The sequence below is a fragment of the Scyliorhinus torazame genome, chromosome 22 (assembly GCF_047496885.1).
Source record: "Scyliorhinus torazame isolate Kashiwa2021f chromosome 22, sScyTor2.1, whole genome shotgun sequence".
Classification (NCBI taxonomy): domain Eukaryota; kingdom Metazoa; phylum Chordata; class Chondrichthyes; order Carcharhiniformes; family Scyliorhinidae; genus Scyliorhinus; species Scyliorhinus torazame.
Window position 1 is genome coordinate 2,293,847 of NC_092728.1, and position 15,991 is coordinate 2,309,837.

Sequence of the window (15,991 nt, forward strand, 5' to 3'; positions counted from 1 at the left end):
CAGGCAGTTGCCGGGGAGACAGGCAGGCAGTTGCCGGGGGAGACAGGCAGGCAGTTGCCGGGGGAGACAGGCAGGCAGTTGCCGGGGGAGACAGGCAGGCAGTTGCCGGAGGGTGCAGGCAGGCAGTTGCCGGGGGAGACAGACAGGCAGTTGCCGGGGGAGACAGGCAGGCAGTTGCCGGGGGAGACAGGCAGGCAGTTGCCGAGGGAGACAGGCAGGCAGTTGCCGAGGGAGACAGGCAGGCAGTTGCCGGGGGAGACAGGCCGGCAGTTGTCGGGGAAGACAGGCAGGCAGTTGCCGGGGGAGTCAGGCAGGCAGTTGCCGGGGGAGACAGGCAGGCAGTTGCCGGGGGAGACAGGCAGGCAGTAGCCGGGGGAGACAGGCAGGCAGTTGTCGGGGAAGACAGGCAGGCAGTTGCCGGGGGAGTCAGGCAGGCAGTTGCCGAGGGAGACGGGCAGGCAGTTGCCGGTGAGACGGGCAGGCAGTTGCCGGGGGAGAGGGGCAGGCAGTTGCCGGGGGAGACGGGCAGGCAGTTGCCGGGGGAGACGGGCAGGCAGTTGCCGGGGGAGGCGGGCCGTTGCCAGGGAGGCGGGCCGTTGCCAGGGAGGCGGGCCGTTGCCAGGGAGACGGGCTGTTGCCAGGGAGACGGGCCGTTGCCAGGGAGATGGGCTGTTGCCAGGGAGACGGGCCGTTGCCAGGCAGCCGGAAGATTGGCAGATGGTGATTGACTTGGTTGTTCCCTCCATTGTGTCCGGGGGCTCCGGCTCTGTCTGGGGTGAGCGGAGTGTGGGCAGCGTGAAGGACACTGTCTGACCCCAGGCTCTGGCCGAGGAGGGGGGAAGGGAAGGGTAAAGCTATGGACAGTATAATAGTTAATGGAGAGCAAGGCAGCAGGTTACGTGACAGGTTACTATGTAGAGATATGGGTTCAAAGACAAGGAAAATTAGGAGAAAGGGTAAGAGGAAAAATAATTTGCAAAAAGTTACTGATCAAGATGTTAGGATTCATAACAAAGACATAAAAAACAGCATAAGTGTACTTTACCTGAATGCTCGTAGTATACGGAATAAGGTGAATGAGTTGATGGCACAAATCATCGTGAATGACTATGATTTAGTGGCCATTACTGAAACATGGTTAAAGGATGGTCACGACTGGGAGTTAAATATCCGAGGGTATCAAACTTTTCGGAAGGACAGAGGGGATGGTAAGGGAGGTGGTGTAGCTCTGTTATTTAAGGATGACATCCGGGCAACAGTAAGGAATGACATCGGTGCTATGGAGGATAAGGTTGAATCCATTTGGGTGGAAATCAGGAATAGTAAGGCGAAAAAGTCACTGATAGGAGTAGTCTATAGGCCACCAAATAGTAACATTATGGTGGGGCAGGCAATAAGCAAAGAAATAACAGATGCATGTAGAAATGGTACAGCAGTTATCATGGGTGATTTTAATCTACATGTTGATTGGTTTAACCAGGTCGGTCAAGGCAGCCTTGAGGAGGAGTTTACAGAATGTGTCCGGGATAATTTCCTGGAACAGTATGTAATGGAACCTACAAGGGAACAAGCGGTCCTAGATCTGGTCCTGTGTAATGAGGCAGGATTGATTAATGATCTCATTTTCTGGATCCTCTTGGAAGGAGCGACCACAATATGGTGGAATTTAAAATACAGTTGGAGGATGACAAGATAAAATCAAACACTAGTGTTTTGTGCTGAAACAAAGGCGATTACAATGGGATGAGAGAAGAACTAGCTAAGGTAGACTGGGAGCAAAGACTTCATGGTGAAGCAGTTGAGGAACAGTGGAGAACCTTCCGAGCAATCTTTCACAGTGTTCAGGAAAGGTTCATACCGACAAAAAAGAAAGACGGTAGAAAGGGGAAAAGTCGACCGTGGAGATCTAAGGAGGTGAGGGAGAGTATCAAATTGAAGGAAAAAACATACAAAGTGGCAAAAATTAGTGGGAGACTAGAGGACTGGGAAGTCTTTAGGGGACAACAGAAAGCTACTAAAAAAGCCATAAAGAAGAGTAAGGTAGACTATGAAAGTAAACTGGCTCAGAACATAAAAGCAGATAGTAAAAGCTTCTACAAATATATAAGACAAAAAAGAGTGGCTAAGGTAAATATTGGTCCTTTGGAAGATGAGAAGGGAGATTTAATAATAGGAGACGGGGAAATGGCTGAGGAGCTGAACAGGTTTTTTGGGTCAGTCTTCACAGTGGAGGACACAAATAACATGCCAGTGACTGATGGAAATAAAGATGATAGGTGAGGACCTTGAGATGATTGTAATCACTAAGGAGGCAGTATTGGGCAAGCTAATGGGGCTAAAGGTAGACAAGTCTCCTGGCCCTGATGGGATGCATCCCAGAGTGTTAAAAGAGATGGCTAGGGAAATTGTAAACGCACTAGTGATAATTTATCAAAATTCACTAGACTCTGGGGCGGTCCTGGCGGATTGGAAAGTAGCAAACGTGACACCACTGTTTAAAAAAGGAGGTCGGCAGAAAGCGGGTAATTATAGGCCGGTAAGCTTAACTCCGGTTGTAGGGAAAATGCTGGAATCTATCATTAAGGAGGAAATAGCAGGGCACCTGGAGGGAAATTGTCCCGTTGGGCAGAAGCAGCATGGGTTCACAAAGGGTAGGTCGTGTCTGACTAATTTGGTAGAATTTTTTGAGGACGTTACCAGTGCAGTAGATAACGGAGAGCCAATGGATATATCTGGATTTCCAGAAAGCTTTTGACAAGGTGCCACACAAAAGGTTGCTGCATAAACTAAAGATGCATGGCATTGAGGGTAAAGTGGTAGCATGGGTAGAGGATTGGTTAACTAACAGAAAGCAGAGAGTGGGGATAAATGGGTGTTTCTCTGGTTGGCAACCTGTAACTAGTGGGGTCCTTCAAGGATCTGTGTTGGGCCCGCAGTTGTTCACAATTTACATAGACGATTTGGAGTTGGGGACCAAGTGCAATGTGTCAAAGTTTGCAGACGACACTAAGATGAGTGGTAAAGCAAAAAGGGCAGAGGATACCGGAAGTCTGCAGAAGGATTTGGATAGGTTAGGTGAATGGGCTAGGGTCTGGCAGATGGAATTCAATGTTGCCAAGTGTGAGGCGATCCATTTTAGGAGGAATAACAGCAGAATGGATTATTATTTAAACGGTAAGGTGTTAAAACATGCTGCTGTGCAGAGGGACCTGGGTGTGCTGGTGCACGAGTCGCAAAAAGTTGGTGTGCAGGTGCAACAGGGGATTAAGAAGGCTAATCGAGTTTTGTCTTTCATTGCTAGAGGGATGGAGTTCAAGACTAGGGAGGTTATGCTGCAATTGTCTCAGGTGTTGATGAGGCCACATCTGGAGTATTGTGTTCAGTTTTGGTCTCCTTACCTGAGAAAGGACATATTGGCACTGGAGGGAGTGCAGAGGAGATTCACTAGGTTGATCCCAGGGTTGAGGGGATTAGATTATGATGAGAGGTTGAGTAGACTGGGACTGTACTCATTGGAGTTTAGAAGGATGCGGGGGGGATCTTATTGAAACATATAAAATTATGAAGGGAATAGATAGGATAGATGGGGGCAGGTTGTTTCCACTGGTCGGGGAAAGCAGAACTAGGGGGCATAGCCTCAAAATAAGGGGAAGTAGATTTAGGACTGAGTTTAGGAGGAACTTCTTCACCCAAAGGGTTGTGAATCTCTGGAATTCCTTGCCCAGTGAAGCAGTTGAGGCTCCTTCTTTAAACGTTTTTAAGATAAAGATAGATGCCTTTCTAAAGAATAAAGGGATTCGGGGATATGGTGTACGGGCCGGAGAGTGGAGCTGAGTCCACAAAGATCAGCCATGATCTCATTGAATGGTGGAGCAGGCTCGAGGGGACAGATGGCCGACTCCTGCTCCTAGTTCTTATGTTCTTATGAGGAGGGAAGCTGGGTGACACACCGTCTGCACGGTGTCTGAGATATCACAGAGAAAGATTCCCTAACCCGGGATCCTGGAGAGGCAACAGGGAGTGGAAACGCTCTCTCCGGGGCCATTACCTTCTTGCACATGCGTGTCACATCCTCACTGACGTGCGAGAGACGCAGAACGATGTTGTTACTGTAAATCTCACTCAGAGCACCATGGTCCTTGCTCTCGCGACGGGTCTGGTCCAAGATGAGGTACCAGCAGTTGACGGGAGAGAGCAAATTCTGATCCTTCCTATAAAAACAAAGAAATTTCCGTATATCCAGTGTGTGTCCGTACCCCAGTGAGCGTCAGTGTGTGTGGAACCCGTACCCCAGTGAGAGTCAGTGTGTGTGGGACCCGTACCCCAGTGAGAGTCAGTGTGTGTGGGACCCGTACCCCAGTGAGAGTCAGTGTGTGTGGAACCCGTACCCCAGTGAGAGTCAGTGTGTGTGGGACCCGTACCCCAGTGAGAGTCAGTGTGTGTGGAACCCGTACCCCAGTGAGAGTCAGTGTGTGTGGGACCCGTACCCCAGTGAGAGTCAGTGTGTGTGGAACCCGTACCCCAGTGAGAGTCAGTGTGTGTGGGACCCGTACCCCAGTGAGAGTCAGTGTGTGTGGGACCCGTACCCCAGTGAGAGTCAGTGTGTGTGGGACCCGTACCCCAGTGAGAGTCAGTGTGTGTGGGACCAGTACCCCAGTGAGAGTCAGTGTGTGTGGGACCCGTACCCCAGTGAGAGTCAGTGTGTGTGGGACCAGTACCCCAGTGAGAGTCAGTGTGTGTGGGACCCGTACCCCAGTGAGAGTCAGTGTGTGTGGGACCCGTACCCCAGTGAGAGTCAGTGTGTGTGGAACCCGTACCCCAGTGAGAGTCAGTGTGTGTGGGACCCGTACCCCAGTGAGAGTCAGTGTGTGTGGGACCCGTACCCCAGTGAGAGTCAGTGTGTGTGGGGCCCGTACCCCACTGAGCGTCAGTGTGTGTGGGACCCGTACCCCAGTGAGAGTCAGTGTGTGTGGGACCCGCACCCCAGTGAGAGTCAGTGTGTGTGGGACCCGTATCCCAGTGAGAGTCAGTGTGTGTGGGACCCGTACCCCAGTGAGAGTCAATGTGTGTGGGACCCGTATTCCAGTGAGAGTAAGTGTGTGTGGGACCCGTATCCCAGTGAGAGTCAGTGTGTGTGGGACCCGTACCCCAGTGAGAGTCAGTGTGTGTGAGACCCGTACCCCAGTGAGAGTCAGTGTGCGTGGGACCCGTACCCCAGTGAGAGTCAGTGTGTGTGGAACCCGTACCCGAGTGAGAGTAAGTGTGTGTGGGACCCGTACCCCAGTGAGAGTCAGTGTGCGTGGGACCCGTACCCCAGTGAGAGTCAGTGTGTGTGGAACCCATACCCTAGTGAGAGTCAGTGTGTGTGGAACCCGTACACCAGTGAGGGTCAGTGTGTGTGGAACCTGTACACCAGTGAGGGTCAGTGTGTGTGGGACCCGTACCCCAGTGAGGGTCAGTGTGTGTGGGACCCGTACCCCAGTGAGAGTCAGTGTGTGTGGGACCCGTACCCCAGTGAGAGTCAGTGTGTGTGGACCCGTACCCCAGTGAGAGTCAGTGTGTGTGGAACCCGTACCCCAGTGAGAGTCAGTGTGTGTGGAACCTGTACCCCAGTGAGAGCCAGTGTGTGTGGAACCCCTATACCAGTGAGAGTCAGTGTGTGTGGGACCTGTACCCCAGTGAGAGTCAGTGTGTGTGGAACCCCGTACCCCAGTGAGAGTCAGTGTGTGTGGGACCCGTACCTCAGTGAGAGTCAGTGTGTGTGGAACCCATACCCCAGTGAGAGTCAGTGTGTGTGGGACCTGTACCCCAGGGAGAGTCAGTGTGTGTGGAACCCGTACCCCAGTGAGAGTCAGTGTGTGTGGGACCTGTACCCCAGTGAGAGTCAGTGTGTGTGGGACCCGTCCCCAGTGAGAGTCAGTGTGTGTGGGACCGTACCCCAGTGAGAGTCAGTGTGTGTGGGACCCGTACCCCAGTGAGAGTCAGTGTGTGTGGAACTGTACCCCAGTGAGAGTCAGCGTGTGTGGAACTGTACCTCAGTGAGAGTCAGTGTGTGTGGGGCCCGTACCCCAGTGAGAGTCAGTGTGTGTGGGACCTGTACCCCAGTGAGAGTCAGAGTGTGTGGGACCCGTACCCCAGTGAGATTCAGTGTGTGTGGGACCCGTACCCCAGTGAGAGTCAGTGTGTGTGGGACCCGTACCCCAGTGAGAGTCAGTGTGTGTGGGACCCGTACCCCAGTGAGAGTCAGTGTGTGTGGGACCCGTACCCCAGTGAGAGTCAGTGTGTGTGGAACTGTACCCCAGTGAGAGTCAGCGTGTGTGGAACTGTACCTCAGTGAGAGTCAGTGTGTGTGGGGCCCGTACCCCAGTGAGAGTCAGTGTGTGTGGGACCTGTACCCCAGTGAGAGTCAGAGTGTGTGGGACCCGTACCCCAGTGAGATTCAGTGTGTGTGGGACCCGTACCCCAGTGAGAGTCAGTGTGTGTGGGACCCGTACCCCAGTGAGAGTCAGTGTGTGTGGGACCCGTACCCCAGTGAGAGTCAGTGTGTGTGGGACCCGTACCCCAGTGAGAGTCAGTGTGTGTGTGGGACCCGTACCCCAGTGAGAGTCAGTGTGTGTGGGACCCGTACCCCAGTGAGAGTCAGTGTGTGTGGGACCCATACCCCAGTGAGAGTCAGTGTGTGTGGGTCCCGTGCCCCAGTGAGAGTCAGTGTGTGTGGGTCCCGTACCCCAGTGAGAGTCAGTGTGTGTGGGTCCCGTGCCCCAGAGAGAGTCAGTGTGTGTGGGACCCGTACCCCAGTGAGAGTCAGTGTGTGTGGGACCCGTACCCCAGTGAGAGTCAGTGTGTGTGGGACCCGTACCCCAGTGAGAGTCAGTGTGTGTGGGACCCGTACCCCAGTGAGAGTCAGTGTGTGTGGGACCTGTACCCCAGTGAGAGTCAGTGTGTGTGGAACTGTACCCCAGTGAGAGTCAGTGTGTGTGGAACTGTACCCCAGTGAGAGTCAGTGTAAAAGCAGTGGATTAATAATAACCGAATGATGAGAAGCTGAAAGGGGCAGGATTGTCAAAATGCGATTTATGCCAAAACATAGTAAGTTCTACAAGGGAGGGGGCTGTGCTGCACTGAGCTTTCGGAAATGAACCCGGGCAAGAGGGAGGAGTTTCGGGGGGAGCAATCCGGTGATAGTGACCAGAACTCAGGAGAATTTTCGGTCTTTATGGAAAGGGACAAAGATGGACCGGAAGTAAAAAGTATGCGTGGGCAGTCGTCGGGCGGGGGGGAGATCCGACTCCAGAGGGGGGCGCCCACGGTAGCCTGGCCCGCGATCGGGGTCCACCGATCTGCGGGCAGGCTTGTTCCGTGGGGGGCACAGCTTCCTTCGGCGCCGGGACCCTGTAGGGGTCCGCCATATTGCCCAGGAGAAGAGAACCCCCCCGTGCATGCGCACAAATATGCCGGCTAGTCTGTGCATGTGTGGAATCAGGCCGGCGGTTCCGGGCATGCGCGAGATCATGCCAGCCGTTCCGCGCATGCGCGAACGTGCGCCATCCCTTCGCCGCCAGCTGGAGCGGTGCCAACCCATCTGCCGTCCACCTAGCCCCCTAGATAGGTGAGAATTCGTCACCTTGGGGGGCCGTTGACGCCGGAGTCGTTGGCGCCGGTTTTCCTGCCGGCGTGGGGACTTAGTCCCCAGAAGGGAGACTCCTGGCCCTTATCTTTTGACTTTAATCGTTATTATTTTTACCGCTTTCCACCCCTCTGTGTTTGTCTGTCTTGTGCGTGTGGGTATAGGGTGGGGCAGTTAAAGTGGGGGGGTAACCTGTTATCCAGCTGGAATCACTACATGTTTCACCTTTGTTTAAATTATAAATAAACAGTAATTGTGTTGGTATTTACAAACCTGGTGACTGTAATTATTGGGCGACCCTGGGTATTTTAATCGGATTTATTGGTTGACGTGTTGGGACTCGGGGCCTGTGGGGCTGGGATTGACCGTGTACTCGCCCAGCGTGTCGGGAGAGTACAGAGGACGAGAGGGACTTTGGGGTGAATGTACACAGCACTCTGGAGACAGTAGGGCGGGTAGATAAGGTGGTTGAGAAGGCCGATGGGATTCTTTGTCGTTATTTACGGAGGCGTTGAATTGAAGAGCAGGGAGGTTCTGATGGAGCTGTATAAAATCGAGGGGAATGACCAGGATGTTGCCTCGGGTGGTTGGGTTTTCTTTGTTTGGGATGGGGGAGGGACAGTTGGTTTGATGTCCGGGGGTGGGAGAGGGGTTCGGGGGCGGCGAGGGGTGGGCTGCTGTCGGTGAAGGTCTCTTTGTTGATTGGCTGGGCGGAGGCGGCCGCCATCTTGGGTGATGAGTGGGGAGCTCAACTCATAGAACAGGCCCTTCGGCCCACCATGTTGTGCCCAACTAGTCTGAAACTAAGATCAAATCAACCTACTCCCAATCATTCTAGTGCCCTCCATGTGCCGATCCAATAACCGCTTGAAAGTTCCTAAAGTGTCCGACTCCACTACCATAGCTGGGAGTGCGTTCCACACCCCAACCACTCTCTGAGTAAAGAACCTACCTCGGACATCCCTCCTATATCTCCCACCCTGAATCTTATAGTTATGCCCCCTTGTAACAGCTACATCCACCCGAGGAAAAAGTCTCTGAATGTCCACTCTATCCCTCTCATCATCTTGTACACCTCAATTAAGTCACCTCTCATCCTCCTTCGCTCCAAAGAGAAAAGCCCAAGCTCCCTCAACCTTTCCTCATAAGACCTACCCTCCAATCCAGGCAGCATCCTGGTAAATCTCCTTTGCACCCTTTCCAATGCTTCCACATCCTTCCTATAATGAGGTGATCAGAACTGCACACAATATTCCAAATGTGGTCTAACCAAGGTCCTGTACAGCTGCAGCATAACCTCACGGCTCTTAAACTCAATCCCCCTGTTAATAAACGCTAACACACTATCGGCCTTCTTCACGGCTCTATCCACTTGGGTGGCAACTTTCAGAGATCTATGGACATGAACTCCGAGATCTCTGCTCCTCCACATTCTTCAGAACCCTGCCGTTAACCCTGGAGGCACTGCCAGGCTGGAGGCCCTGCCCGGGATGGAGCCCCTGCCCAGGCTGCGGGCTCCGCTCGGGGCTGGAGGCCCTGCCCGGGCTGGAGGCCCTGCCCGGGCTGGAGGCTCTGCCCGGGATGGAGGCTCTGCCCGGGATGGAGGCTCAGCCCGGGATGGTGACCCTGTCTGCGGTGGAGGCCCTGGCCAGGTTGGAGGCCCTGGCCAAGCTGGAGGCCCTGGACAGGCTAGAGGCTCTCCCCGGGTGGGAGGCTCTGCCTGTGGTGGAGGCCCTGCCCAGGCTGGAGGCCCTGTCTGCGGTGGAGGCCCTGCCCAGGCTGGAGGCCCTGCCCAGGCTGGAGGCCCTGCCCGGGTGGGAGGCTCTGCCCGGGTGGGAGGCTCTGCCTGTGGTGGAGGCCCTGCCCGAGCTGGAGGCACATTGGCTCTGTGCAGTCTGGGAAGGCTTCAGGCCCGGACAGACTCCCAGCGGAATTTTATTAAAACATTTGTGACACATCTGGGGCCACATCTAACCGGGATGTTCAACGATTCGTTGTCCCGGGAGCTGCTGCCAACCGTACTGGCACGGGCTTCCGTCTCCCTAATCCTGGAGAAGGATAAGGATGGAGAGGAGTGCGGGTCATACCGGCCCATACCCCCGATGGGCGACAGTGCTGGCATCTCACTTGCCAGTCTGTCTGCCGGGGGGGGGGGGGGGGTTAGTTGAGGATCTGACAGGGTTTGTGAAGGGCCGACAATTGTTGGCCAATATAAGGAGACTTCGGGATGGGGCGATGTCGGAGGTAGTAATCCCCATGGACACGCAGAAAGGGTTTGACCGGGTAGGAAGGGAGCATCACTGATACTCAGGAGGTTTGGGTTCCATTCCAACGCATTGACCTCTGGGTATTTGTGACTGTATTGGGGAATAAGGCAGTGGTGTCCGCCCTGTCCATTACTTATTGCGTTGGCAATTGAGACCCTGGCTACTGTACTGAGGTCGTCCACAGAGTGGGGAGTACAGAGAGGGGGTATGGAACATCGGGTGCCCCTATATGTCGATGATTCCTTGTCTCCGGTGTGGGATAGATTATGGAGGGATTTAAGTGAGTTTGGGTCCTTTTCAGGATATAGACTTAATGCGGGGAACATAGAGAACAGAACATACAGTGCAGAAGGAGGCCATTCGGCCCATCGAGTCTGCACCGACCCACTTAAGCCCCTCACTTCCACCCTATCCCCGTTACCCAATAACCCCTCCTAACCTTTTTTTTGGTCACTAAGGGCAATTTAGCACGGCCAATCCACCTAACCTGCATGGGTTTGGACTGTGGGAGGAAACCGGAGCACCCGGAGGAAACCCACGCAGACACGGGGAGGATGTGCAGACTCCGCACAGACAGTGACCCAAGCCGGGAATCGAACCTGGGACCATGGAGCTGTGAAGCCACAGTGCTAACCACTGTGCTACCCCAAAGAAGAGTGAGGTGTTCCCGATGAGCGTTCAGCGACAGGGGGCACCTATCCCGGTGAACACTCAGGGACAGGGGGCACCTATCCCGGTGAACACTCAGGGTCAGGGGGCACCTATCCCGGTGAACACTCAGGGACAGGGAGCACCTATCCCGGCGAACACTCAGGGACAGGGGGCACCTATCCTGGTGAACACTCAGGGACAGGGGGCACCTATCCCGGTGAACACTCAGTGACAGGGGGCACCTATCCCGGTGAACACTCAGGGACAGGGGGCACCTATCCCGGTGAACACTCAGGGTCAGGGGGCACCTATCCCGGTGAACACTCAGGGTCAGGGGGCACCTATCCCGGTGAACACTCAGGGACAGGGGGCACCTATCCCGGTGAACACTCAGGGACAGGGGGCACCTATCCCGGTGAACGCTGTGGGACAGGGGGCATCTATCCTGGTGAACACTCAGGGACAGGGGGCACCTATCCCGGTGAACACTCAGGGACAGGGAGCACCTATCCCGGTGAACACTCAGGGACAGGGAGCACCTATCCCGGTGAACACTCAGGGACAGGGGGCACCTATCCCAGTGAACGCTCAGGGACAGGGAGCACCTATCCCGGTGAACACTCAGGGTCAGGGGGCACCTATCCCGGTGAACACTCAGGGACAGGGGGCACCTATCCCGGTGAACGCTGTGGGACAGGGGGCACCTATCCCGGTGAACACTCAGGGACAGGGGGCACCTATCCCAGTGAACACTCAGGGACAGGGGGCATCTATCCCGGTGAACGCTGTGGGACAGGAGGCACCTATCCCGGTGAACACTCAGGGTCAGGGGGCACCTATCCCGGTGAACACTCAGGGTCAGGGGGCATCTATCCCGGTGAACACTCAGGGTCAGGGGGCACCTATCCCGGTGAACACTCAGGGTCAGGGGGCATCTATCCCGGTGAACACTCAGGGACAGGGAGCACCTATCCCGGTGAACACTCAGGGTCAGGGGGCACCTATCCCGGTGAACACTCAGGGTCAGGGGGCACCTATCCCGGTGAACGCTGTGGGACAGGGGGCACCTATCCCGGTGAACGCTGTGGGACAGGGGGCACCTATCCCGGTGAACACTCAGGGACAGGGAGCACCTATCCCGGTGAACACTCAGGGACAGGGGGCACCTATCCCGGTGAACATTCAGGGACAGGGAGCACCTATCCCGGTGAACACTCAGGGACAGGGGGCACCTATCCCGGTGAACGCTGTGGGGCAGGGAGCACCTATCCCGGTGAACACTCAGGGACAGGGGGCACCTATCCCGGTGAACACTCAGGGACAGGGAACACCTATCCCGGTGAACACTCAGGGACAGGGGGCACCTATCCCGGTGGACGCAGTGGGACAGGGGGCACCTATCCCGGTGAACACTCAGGGACAGGGAACACCTATCCCGGTGAACACTCAGGGACAGGGAGCACCTATCCCGGTGAACACTCAGGGACAGGGAGTACCTATCCCGGTGAACACGCAGGGACAGGGGGCACCTATCCCGGTGAACGCAGTGGGACAGGGGGCACCTATCCCGGTGAACACTCAGGGACAGGGAGCACCTATCCCGGTGAACACTCAGGGACAGGGGGCACCTATCCCGGTGAACACTCAGGGACAGGGAACACCTATCCCGGTGAACACTCAGGGACAGGGGGCACCTATCCCGGTGAACACTCAGGGACAGGGAACACCTATCCCGGTGAACACTCAGGGACAGGGAGTACCTATCCCGGTGAACACGCAGGGACAGGGGGCACCTATCCAGGTGGACGCAGTGGGACAGGGGGCACCTATCCCGGTGAACACGCAGGGACAGGGAGCACCTATCCCGGTGAACACGCAGGGACAGGGAGCACCTATCCCGGTGAACACTCAGGGACAGGGAGTACCTATCCCGGTGAACACGCAGGGACAGGGGGCACCTATCCCGGTGAACACTCAGGGACAGGGGGCACCTATCCTGGTGAACACTCAGCGACAGGGGGCACCTGTCCCGGTGAACACTCAGGGACAGGGGGCACCTATCCCGGTGAACACTCAGGGACAGGGGGCACCTATCCCGGTGAACACTCAGGGACAGGGGGCACCTATCCCGGTGAACACTCAGGGACAGGGAGCACCTATCCCAGTGAACGCTCAGGGACAGGAGGCACCTATCCCGGTGAACACTCAGGGACAGGGAACACCTATCCCGGTGAACGCTCAGGGACAGGGGGCACCTATCCCAGTGAACACTCAGGGACAGGGGGCACCTATCCCGGTGAACACTCAGGGACAGGGAGCACCTATCCCGGTGAACACTCAGGGACAGGGAACACCTATCCCGTCGAACGCTCAGGGACAGGGAACACCTATCCCAGTGAACGCTCAAGGACAGGAGGCACCTATCCCAGTGAACGCTGTGGGACAGGGGGCACCTATCCCGGTGAACACTCAGGGACAGGGGGCACCTATCCCGGTGAACACTCAGGGACAGGGGGCACCTATCCCGGTGAACACTCAGGGACAGGGGGCACCTATCCCGGTGAACACTCAGGGACAGGGGGCACCTATCCCGGTGAACACTGTGGGACAGGGGGCATCTATCCCGGTGAACGCTGTGGGACAGGGGGCACCTATCCCGGTGAACACTGTGCGACAGGGGGCATCTATCCCGGTGAACGCTGTGGGACAGGGGGCACCTATCCCGGTGAACACTCAGGGACAGGGGGCACCTATCCCAGTGATCGCTCAGGGACAGGGGGCACCTATCCCGGTGAACACTCAGGGACAGGGGGCATCTATCCCGGTGAACACTCAGGGACAGGGGGCACCTATCCCAGTGATCGCTCAGGGACAGGGGGCACCTATCCCGGTGAACGCTGTGGGACAGGGGGCATCTATCCCGGTGAACACTCAGCGACAGGGGGCACCTATCCCGGTGAACACTCAGGGACAGGGGGCACCTATCCCGGTGAATACTCAGGGACAGGGGGCACCTATCCCGGTGAACACTCAGGGACAGGGGGCACCTATCCCGGTGAATGCTGTGGGACAGGGGGCACCTATCCCGGTGAACACTGTGGGACAGGGGGCACCTATCCCGGTGAACACTCAGGGACAGGGGGCACCTATCTGGGCACATTGCCATTTCGGCTGGCCAGGTGCGGTAGATATTTGGGGACACGGGTAGCTGATGGCTGGGATTTGAAAAGTTCGGCTGGTGCGGGCAAGGTTCAAACGGTGAAAATGATGATCCTTCCAAAATTCCGACTTATATCCCAGAGTCTCCAAATCTATTTACCTCAAATCTTTTTCTGGTGAAGATGAGCAAGCTGGCTCAGACCCGTGTATGGGTTCGGAGTGCGTTTTGCAGAGAGATAGGGGTAATTACCACTGGACGGCGAATATCGAACAGGCAGGGCGGAGGATTTGAGACCAGCGAGGCAGAGCAGGCTCGGGGGGCTAAATTGCCCACGTCGATCTCCGATGTTTCCTGTGTCAGGGATTTTGGGGGTAAAGGTGGCGCTGTGCCGGTGGGTGGCGATATTGGGGATGTCGGAGGAGCCGGAGACGCAGGAGGGAAACGGCCTTTGCCTCCCCCATAGCCCGATAGCTGCTGGGGTGGGGGCAGCGGAGTCGTCACGGCGACGACTTGGGGGGGGGGGTCTGCTTATCTCCTTTAAGAATTGGTGATTGTCAGCAAGCCGGGGGGGGGGTGATTGGGGTGGGACGATTTGTGCAAAATAGGGGGTGGGTCGGTGGGTTGTTTGTTTCTGATAACAATGGTGGAGAGTTGAGTGAGTGTTGTGTATATTGTAGAATGGAAAATGTCCTCAACAATATTTGTAAAGACAGTAAGGGGGGAGCAGGAGGTTCAGGCGGGATTGGAACCCAGAGGCTGCTGGGAGTCTGGAACTCGCTGCCTGAGAGGGTGGGAGAGGCGGGAACCCGCATTTAAGAAGCGTTTCAATCGCCACAGTGCACAAGGCTGTTAAACGGGATTAGAGCGGGTTGGTGATTGAGGGCCAGCACAGAGACGAAGGCCCAAATGGCCTCTTCCGGCGCTATAGCACGGTAGCACAGTGGTTAGCCCGGTTGCTTCACAGCTCCAGGGTCCCAGGATCGATTCCCCGCTGGGTCACTGTCTGTGCGGAGTCTGCATGTTCTCCCCGTGTCTGTGGGTTTCCTCCGGGCGCTCCGGTTTCCTCCCACAAGTCCCGAAAGACGTGCTGTTAGGTGAATTGGACATTCTGAATTCTCCCTCTGTGACCCGAACAGGCGCCGGAGTGTGGTGACTAGGGGCTTTTCACAGTAACTTCATCGCAGTGTTAATGTAAACCTACTTGTGACACTAGTAAAGATTATTAAATTAAAACCTCGGTGGCTGAATCATACGGCACTCGCACCGCACCCCCCCCCCCCCCCCCCTGCCATGGCGGGGGCGGCACTTCCCGTTTAGCGCACCCTTCGCCAACTCGAAATGCGCAGCGAGGTTGCGCTGTTAGGGGGCGGATAGTGAGTCCCACCCAGAGGAAACGGTCACAAACACAGTCTGTGAAATTAAGATTTAATTTTTACAGAGAATCGTCCAGCATTGCACAGAAAATCAATTCGATTTAATTTAATAAAGTGCTCCCAGGGATGGTCATTCATCACTGGCAACCTTTCAACAAAGTCCCAACAACCGGTCATCAGTATAATTTATGTCACGGCTCAGACTTAACCCCGTGCTGTACCTGTCCTGGGAGTGTTTGATGGGGACAGTGTAGAGGGAGCTTTACTCTGTATCTAACCCCGTGCTGTACCTGTCCTGGGAGTGTTTGATGGGGACAGTGTAGAGGGAGCTTTACTCTGTATCTAACCCCGTGCTATACCTGTCCTGGGAGTGTTTGATGGGGACAGTGCAATGGGAGCTTTACTCTGTATCTAACCCCGTGCTGTACCTGTCCTGGGAGTGTTTGATGGGGACAGTGTCGAGGGAGCTTTACTCTGTATCTAACCCCGTGCTGTACCTGTCCTGGGAGTGTTTGATGGGGACAGTGTAGAGGGAGCTTTACTCTGTATCTAACCCCGTGCTGTACCTGTCCTGGGAGTGTTGATGGGGACAGTGCAGAGGGAGCTTTACTCTGTATCTAACCCCGTGCTATACCTGTCCTGGGAGTGTTTGATGGGGACAGTGTAGAGAGAGCTTTACTCCGTATCTAACCCCGTGCTGTACCTGTCCTGGGAGTGTTTGATGGGGACAGTGTAGCGGGAGCTTTACTCTGTATCTAACCACGTGCTGTACCTGTCCTGGGAGTGTTTGATGGGGACAGTGTAGAGAGAGCTTTACTCCGTATCTAACCCCGTGCTGTACCTGTCCTGGGAGTGTTTGATGGGGACAGTGTAGAGGGAGCTTTACTCTGTATCTAACCCCGTGCAAAACCAG

At 55.6% G+C, this 15,991-nt stretch overlaps 1 protein-coding gene across 1 annotated transcript in view; it reads right to left on the reverse strand.

Moving 5' to 3' along the window:
* Positions 1-15,991, reverse strand: part of LOC140399403 (SLIT-ROBO Rho GTPase-activating protein 1-like) — a 45,175-nt gene that overhangs the window by 12,482 nt on the left and 16,702 nt on the right. Inside the window, exon 3 of the mRNA XM_072488982.1 lies at positions 4,049-4,211. Within this exon, the coding sequence (XP_072345083.1) occupies positions 4,049-4,211 (163 nt within the window). The remainder of the gene's footprint in view (positions 1-4,048; positions 4,212-15,991) is intronic.